The sequence below is a fragment of the Phytophthora parasitica genome (assembly GCF_000247585.1).
Source record: "Phytophthora parasitica INRA-310 unplaced genomic scaffold supercont2.79, whole genome shotgun sequence".
NCBI classification, from domain to species: Eukaryota; Oomycota; class Peronosporomycetes; order Peronosporales; family Peronosporaceae; genus Phytophthora; species Phytophthora nicotianae.
This window is the reverse complement of record NW_008649065.1, coordinates 163,205-170,863: the sequence shown is the minus strand read 5'-3', so window position 1 is coordinate 170,863 and position 7,659 is coordinate 163,205. Positions and strand designations below refer to the sequence as shown.

General features: G+C 51.4%; 4 protein-coding genes across 4 annotated transcripts in view; 2 read left to right on the top strand and 2 right to left on the bottom strand.

Annotated features, from left to right (window-relative positions):
* Nucleotides 1-1,010, bottom strand: part of PPTG_18062 (hypothetical protein) — a gene marked incomplete at both ends in the record, with an annotated part of 5,344 nt that extends 4,334 nt beyond the window's left edge. The window contains one exon of the mRNA XM_008916131.1: nucleotides 33-1,010. Within this exon, the coding sequence (XP_008914379.1) occupies nucleotides 33-1,010 (978 nt within the window). The remainder of the gene's footprint in view (nucleotides 1-32) is intronic.
* Nucleotides 1,011-1,114: 104 nt separating this feature from the next.
* Nucleotides 1,115-3,453, top strand: PPTG_18061 (hypothetical protein). The gene has a single exon (XM_008916130.1). It carries the CDS (start codon nucleotides 1,158-1,160, stop codon nucleotides 2,943-2,945), a length of 1,788 nt encoding a protein of 595 aa, XP_008914378.1. The 5' UTR covers nucleotides 1,115-1,157; the 3' UTR covers nucleotides 2,946-3,453.
* On the bottom strand, nucleotides 2,775-4,211 carry PPTG_18060 (hypothetical protein). Its single transcript, XM_008916129.1, has 6 exons — nucleotides 3,958-4,211; nucleotides 3,816-3,892; nucleotides 3,469-3,744; nucleotides 3,366-3,389; nucleotides 3,211-3,294; nucleotides 2,775-3,145 (listed from the first exon to the last, which is right to left on the bottom strand). Exons 1-6 carry the CDS (start codon nucleotides 4,136-4,138, stop codon nucleotides 3,044-3,046), a joined length of 744 nt encoding a protein of 247 aa, XP_008914377.1. The 5' UTR covers nucleotides 4,139-4,211; the 3' UTR covers nucleotides 2,775-3,043.
* A 157-nt stretch (nucleotides 4,212-4,368) lies between these two features.
* On the top strand, nucleotides 4,369-7,630 carry PPTG_18059 (hypothetical protein). The gene is made up of 2 exons (XM_008916128.1): nucleotides 4,369-4,659; nucleotides 4,728-7,630. Exons 1-2 carry the CDS (start codon nucleotides 4,437-4,439, stop codon nucleotides 7,304-7,306), a joined length of 2,802 nt encoding a protein of 933 aa, XP_008914376.1. The 5' UTR covers nucleotides 4,369-4,436; the 3' UTR covers nucleotides 7,307-7,630.
* The last annotated feature ends 29 nt before the right edge of the window (nucleotides 7,631-7,659 follow it).

The following is a 7,659-nucleotide window of genomic DNA, read 5'->3' as shown; positions in this document are numbered from 1 at the left end:
ATGCGATAGTCTGGGAAGTGGGTCAAGTCCACTGGCTGTAGGAACGGCGCTGCGGGACTAATGTTCCCTTCCTTATACTTGATCAACTTCATCAACAACGAGAGACACGCCGTCACCTGCGAATCCGACATTTTAGCTCCAGAAGAGTGAGTCGGAGTCAGTTCTCGCTTCACCACTAAGTTGCTACTCGGAGGAGCAACTGAAACACTCGGCGCTGGCGGCGCGACGCCACTACTGGGAGCTGCAGACACTACATCCTTTGTTGCTGCACTTGAAGACGAAGCAGCTGCACTTTCCTGCTCACTGCGGTGAGATTTCTTCTTGCTGTCGCCACTGCTGGAGCTCGAATGTCTGTGTTCTCTGTCTTTATCTCGGTCCTTGTTCTTCTTCTTGGATTTCTTGGACTTTTTCTCCTTCTTGCTGTGTTTGTGCTTGTATTTACTGCCTTCCTCTCCGTCATCTCGATGGCGGTGATGGCTGCTACTGCTGCTGTGGTGGCTACTGCTGTGGTGGCGGTGCGAAGATGAGGAAGACGCGCCCAGTGCGCCTTCCCCGTCCTGCCTTGCGACGTCACCGCCCTCAGTCCTCCGTTTCTCCTCTTTCGCCTCTCGATGCGCCGCTTTGGCTGCTGCCACAGCCGCGTCATCCGCTCTGAAGACGTTATCGACAGCTTTAGCGTATGCCGTCTCGAAAACCCGCAGTAGATGCTGAGCTGCCGCGTACACGGATCCCTTGACGTCCTGGTCGTCCTTATTGTATACAAGCGCATTCTGAAAGACTAGACGTACGTCTCTAGCAAATTTTTCATGCGACTTGAAGCGACAGCGTGAGGGTTTGCTGCCAAGGTTCTTCTTGATCGTTCCCAAGTCCATGGGTTTCTTAATCACCTGGTCGTAGCCAGGGATGTTCACGGGCGTCATGAACACCCATGACCAGCTCTCCTGCACACGAGGGTTCGTCAGCAGCTCCAGTAACCGCACGCATTCGGCGTGTGCCGTCTCCGAGATCATGGCCAACAAGACGTGACAATCACTCCTGTTCTTCTCTCGGAGAAGGCAGATTCCATAATAATAAACCGCGCAGTGAAAATAGATTTTCGTCCAATCAGAGATGAGAATGAATTCCCATACACACACTTTATCAAGACCCCGACAAGTATGGCATCGGCTGGGGGTGAGCGCTTGTCGAGCAGCGACTTCAAGAAGAAGCGCGAGATTGAGGAGGCGCGCAAGAACGGCACACTGCCCCCTGAGCAGGATGCGGACGGCAACCTTATTAACCCGCACAACCCCGAGTACATTAGCAAACGACCGTGGTATCTGGGCGACTCGGGGCCGTCGCTTAAGCATCAAACGCTGCAGCATCAGGCGCATCTACTGTCCATCCACGAGGCCGATGAACTTTACCTTAAGGGCAGGAAACAGCAGGCTGCGGCATCGAGTGCTGGACGACAACGTAAGTGGCGCAAAGGTGCATGTAAGAACTGCGGCGCCATGAGCCACAAGACCAACGAGTGCGTCGAGCGGCCACGCAAAGTTGGCGCCTGGAAGACCAATAAGGATCTCAAAAGCGACGATATGGTCGTGGACGTACGCTCCGAGAAGTTCGGCAAGCTCGCGTTCGACGCCAAGCGCGATCAGTGGCTGGGCTACGACCCTAAGGACCACTCCAAGACCGTCGAACGGTACGAGAAGGTGGACGCCGCTCGCAAGAAATTGCGTGCCGAAGAGATCAATAAAAAACTGAAGGAATCCGCAGATAAGAAGAAGGAGAAGAAAACACGGACGAAGGCTAAAGACAAAGAAGGAGGCAAGTCCAACTCAGACTCGGACTCGGACTATGAGTCCGACATGGAGTCAGAGGACGAAGAATTCCGTGATCATGATGAAGGACCCATGTTTACCGAGCGTGTAGCGCGTCAGGGGGGAGTTGGAGGTGCTCAGATGAAGACGACGGTGCGCAATCTGCGTATCCGAGAGGACACAGCTAAGTACTTGCGCAACTTGAACCCGAATTCTGCCTACTACGACCCGAAGACGCGCTCTATGCGCGACAATCCCAATCCAGAGCTGAATCCTGAAGACACGACGTTCGTTGGCGACAACATGACCCGCTTCACGGGCGACGCACAGAAGTTAGCGTCTGCACAGCTGTTCGCATGGGAAGCTTACTCCAAGGGCACAGACATCCACCCCATAGCGAATCCCTCCCAGGCTGAGTTTTTGAAGAAACAGTATGAAGAGAGGAAGGCTGCGTTGGAGAAGGAGAAGAGCCGTAAGATTCTCGATAAATACGGCGGTCAGGAATACCTGGAAGCGCCACCCAAGGAGCTTCTGTTGGCTCAGAGCGAGCACTACGTCGAGTACTCACGTGACGGCCGTGTGGTTAAAGGCCGTGAACGAGCTCCTGTACGCTCCAAGTACGTCGAGGACGCGTTCGAGAACAACCACACTAGCATTTGGGGCTCTTGGTTTGATCGGACTGAGATGGCATGGGGATATGCCTGCTGTCACTCGAAGGTGCGTAAGTCTTATTGCACAGGTGAAGACGGGAAGAAGGCGATTGAGGAATCCAAGACAACAAAAACAGAGCGAGCGATGTTGAAAATCCCAGAGAAGAGCGAGACTGATGGATCAGTTGCTACTCAGGCTGGTGGTGTCATCAGTAAGCGCAGCGAAATGTATGGCGAGAATATCGCTCCTGAGCTGGATGAAATGAAACTCAAGAAGGCCATTAAGAAGGCAGCCAAAGAGAAGAAGAAGCAAGCGGAACAGGACGACAAGAAGCGCAAGTATAATTCTATGGGCAACTACGAGGTCAACGCGGAGGAGATGGAGGCGTATAAGTTACTTAAGACCCGCGGTGAAGACCCGATGGCCAACGTTCTTGGCAACGATGTACTGCTTGACGAAGAGCAAGACAACGGGAAACGTGCAAGGCGCTAATACTAGCATTAAAACACGCAACTCGGCGTGATGGTTAAGTTGCGCGGGGTACGATATCCCATCAATAGTAGCAAGCCTTTTGGAACAGAGGGCATCGTCTAAGGGAAGAGTTGGTCCAGGATCTGGATGGTCTCCTCCGGGTTCTTGACCGCGTGGCCGACAGTGCGCTCGCTCGTGTAGATCTCAAAGTCGTTGCCGCCCTGCAACACGACAGATAGGATTAGTCAAAGTACTTGACCATAGGAATTGCACTGAATTAGCCTACCTTGTGGGTCTTGTCACCGAAGAAGTGGATCTCATCGTAGTCCTTCGCGTCCAGGTAACGCAGGCAGAAGGTCTTGTCCCAGCCCTGTAATGATGCACAAATCGCTCCAGTGAGTCAGTGATGGTCGTATAATAGACGAACGCAGCCAGTCTTACCTGCGGGAACACATCGAACGAGATCTACGATCGATAATGACAAGAAATTACCAGATACATCATTAGATTCGACAATCACAAGCACAACCAACGCATTTCGTACCTGTCCGCCGATAGAGAAGGTCAGGTTGTACTCGGGGAATTCGGCACGGAGCTTCCCCACGAACGTCTCACGGATCTTGTGGATGTGGTCATACTTTTCAAATTCGTCACGCTCTTCCTGCGAGCAGTTGCGACCAATAGGCGACACGTTGATCATTCCCATACGGAACTCCACGAACGTGCCGCGCTTAACGGGGATGTCCAAGTCCGCGATGTAGCGCAGGCAGAAGTTGACCAGCTTGTTGATCTGCGGGTTCGTGTACTGACTCTTGAGGTTCTGTAGACGACACCACAGCGATCAGTCCTGAATTACAATCAGTGAACCAGCCAGTAGGTCTTCGCACTCACCGTCTCACCTACGAGCTTTCCGTTGTGGTATGCCACCAGCCCGTTCTCCGAGAAACTGTAGTCGAAGTTATGGATCACTGCAGGTCACACGTCAGCCTCAAAGTGATGCAGTCAACCAGGAAGTCTCTGTAGTTCTACGCACCGTCCTCGCCGAGCTGCTCCTTCTGCTTCACCAGGTCGGAGCCGCCCACAACACCAATCGTGATGCTTTCACGCAACTTCTTGAGGCGCGCCAGCATCTCGGGCGTCGCGGTCTTGCGCGCCACCGTGAGCGTGCCATCCACGTCGAAGAGGGCGATAATGCGGGGGTTCTTGGGGGCCATCGGAGCTGCTCGGATAGTGAGGGAATGAAAATACACGTGTCCGTTTGGTTGCTTACGTCGTTCAATTGCAAGGATCGTTTTGGTGTATCGAAATAATCAGTACTTTCGAAATAACCACAGTGAATGCGTGGGATCAAGTGTTATCTTCCATAGTACTCTTCATACTGATCCATGATTGGTCAGAATATGTTTACTTTCAATATCCTCTTAAGCTATCTCAATACTCATCAAAACAAGTTGAAGTTCTTGCCACTTTTGTCACAAGGTGCTTATTCTGGCAGGTGAATTGCAAGTGTTTATGAAGCCTTCCTTTTCTCCGAATCGCGTGACGATCGATGCAAACAGCGGGCGGCCGCGCTTCGATGACGATGGAGACGTGGTACTGCGTGCGCTGTCGCTCTCGCCCGGCGTCAGCAGACGCCCATTCGATGCCACGCCGACGACTTCATCTTGTTCCGGACTGCACCTGCTGCTCCAGGGCTTCGTCCACGCCGTTTTATCCGGTGTCGTCGTCTCTATTGGTACGGAGATGTTGTGTAATCCTGCTAACTATCTAATACTGGCGCACTGCGCTCCTTGTGCTGGCTAGTGCTGTGCCCTGTTATGATTGGCTTCGCGACCATGATCTTCAGTCACCCAGACTTCTCGGGCACCCTCCCCATGCTCACTAAGCTCGTCTTCGCTTCCAGTACAATGCACCAACTCGTGATCACAAGTCTCTCTCCTCTACCCTTCGCCATTGGTCAAGTACAAGACACAGGGATGATCTTTCTGGGCAGTATGGCCTCGTCCATTATGACGGAACTCTCGGCTGTACCGCTGACAGAGCGGATCGCCACTGTCCTGGTTCATCTGAGTATCAGCACAATGTTAGTGGGTGTTGGACTCATCCTAACAGGAAAAGCGCGCCTGGCTTCACTTGTCCAGTACCTTCCGACTCCCGTTATCGGCGGATACTTAGCTTACGTGGGCTTCTTTATGGTGAAAGGTGGCATTTCTCTTACTACCGGCGTGAGTCTTGCCTCTGTACATGGCTGGGGTGTGCTTCTGAGTTCTCCCCGCAGCTTGATACTACTAGCTCCGGGTCTAATCGGTGGAATCATGTTGGCCATTCTTACCTCACGCTTTCGACACTTCGCTGTATTTCCCTGCTGTATTCTAGTACTCCCTGCAAGCTTCTTCTTCGTCGTTTGGATATCCAGTTACACTCTAAATGATGCACGTGCTGCGGGGTTTCTTGAAGATGATGCTGCTAGTGTTCCAGTGATGCAAGTGTACGAGTTGTTTGACTTCAACCACATCCACTGGAATGTCATGCCTGCTCAAGTCCCAACAATGCTCAGTATGTTCGTCATGATCGCGTTTGCTTCGTCGCTGGATATTGCCTCTATCTGTATGGGAACCACCAGCAGTATGAACTACAACGCGCAGCTACAGACAGTGGGCATGTCCAACCTTGTAAGTGGACTCACAGGCGGGTATACGGGCTCATATATCTTCAGTCAGACGTTGTTTACTTCCCGTTTTCGACCGAGTGCAGCGGCTGAGTCACGTTTTCCTGGAATCACAAGGTTAGTTGGAGTTACTCTCGCTCTCTGTGAGTTCTCCATTGTTATGACTCCCATCTCTTTGATGGCAATTGTGCCCAAGTTCCTGTTTGGCGCTGTCATGATATTTATTGGTATCGACTTGCTCAAGACTTGGCTCTTGGGTGTTTTCCACAAGCTTCTTTTCGCTGAATACCTGACTGTGGTTGGTACTTTTTGCTGTTTGAACATTTTTGGGGTTCAACTGGGATTGGCCACGGGCATTACGCTCGCAGCAGCGAGTTTCCTCGTGGAGTACGCAAAGGCTCAAGACGTTCGAATTGTACACAAAACTAGCAACGTTATCCGCAATGCAGACCAGCATGCATTGCTTTATGGTGCGAGTTCAGTGTCCGGCGACGCTGATCGTAGCGAGTCTCGACAGCAGGATGCGATTGTTACCATTGAGTTACAAGGTCATATCTTCTTTGGATCGGCCACTCGGATTCAAAACTGCGTCAAAAGTGCAGTTTACATTCGATCAGAGGGTAGAGAGAACGCTGCTAGATCCGCTAGTATGGGGCAAATTCACGCGAGCGAGGAGACTGAGACTTGGCCACTGTTATCTGTTAGACGAGAGCCAAGATCTGGATATGCAACCGACGCCCATGTCTCGGTGCCATCTCCTCTTGTGAATCTCCATGGAGAACCATGTACTGACCCTGACAGGAAACCTACGAGGTTTGTTGTTCTGGATTTCTCTCGAGTAAGTGGGATGGATGCGACTGCGGCGCGTTCGTGTTTCTTGGTGCTCAAGCTTTCATTCAGTCTTAGTAAAGTTTGTGCGGTGTACTGCGGGATGAGACCCAGCGTCGAATTTCTTCTGAGAGCCAACGATGTCATTCCCGATGCTCAAACACAAGAAGAGGTCATCCAAGTCGAGACCAGGCAGAGAGAATGCTACGTCGCATCGGACTTGGATCTAGCACTCGATTGGTGTGAGCAACAGCTTATCCTGTCAGCAGCAAAATGGCGTTCAATTCGTTCAGGACAGCACTTAATTCTATCGTCATTAAAGTCATCCGCTCTGCCACTAGCACAAGTTTTTGCGGCGTACTTGTCGGATACTCGAAAAGGCGATCCAGCGACGCTACAACACTTGGAAGAACTTGCTCAGTTATTCAATGTGAGTGAATGGGAAACTCAGAAGAATCTTTTCCAGGTCGGTGAGAGATCCAACGCGTGGTTTGTATTGCTGCGAGGAACGGTCGAATTACTGACAATTCCAACGGAGGCTACACTGGCGTCTTACTCTCCAAAATCTGAGCAGGCAGAGCCCACCAGGTTTCAGGACTCATTCAATACTTTAAACAACCACAAAAACCAGCCGTCCACCCAGAGGGAACTCGTGGGACGTGTCCGACCTGGCTGTATCTTTGGAGACATGGATTTTATGCTGGAGCAGCCGCGTGTAATGGACGCCACATCCACCGCAGCGGACACGCTTACCTGTTCATTCACACGGAAGGAGATGGTCGAGTTACGTGATAATCACCCCGAGTTGGCTCTACTTCTTCATGAAATTCTGTTGAGAGCCTCGTACATGACTTTGGCGGAGAAACTTCATTCGCTTGCTATTTAAGTTTGTTTTTTTACTTGCGGTGACGTCGGCGGTGAAGAATTTCGAGAACCTACCAGAAAATGTTACGAATGTTAGTACGGCACACATTGTCCGAGCAGTGGATAAATAACTTACCCCATCCGAACCTACAGCATCTTCTAGTTGGTTTTCCATTTCCGATCGCATCAAGGCCGATTTCAGAACACTGCAAACGTGTTCCTCGACTTCTTCCACTCGTTTATCCTTTGATTTTCTTTGCAGATCGAAGATAGTTCTATTGGAAGCTGAACGTGATCCCAGTCGACTTGGTGGCGCATGAGATACTCGACAAGGAGATTGGTGTGCGACCGATTCCAGACAAGCCGCAGCAGACG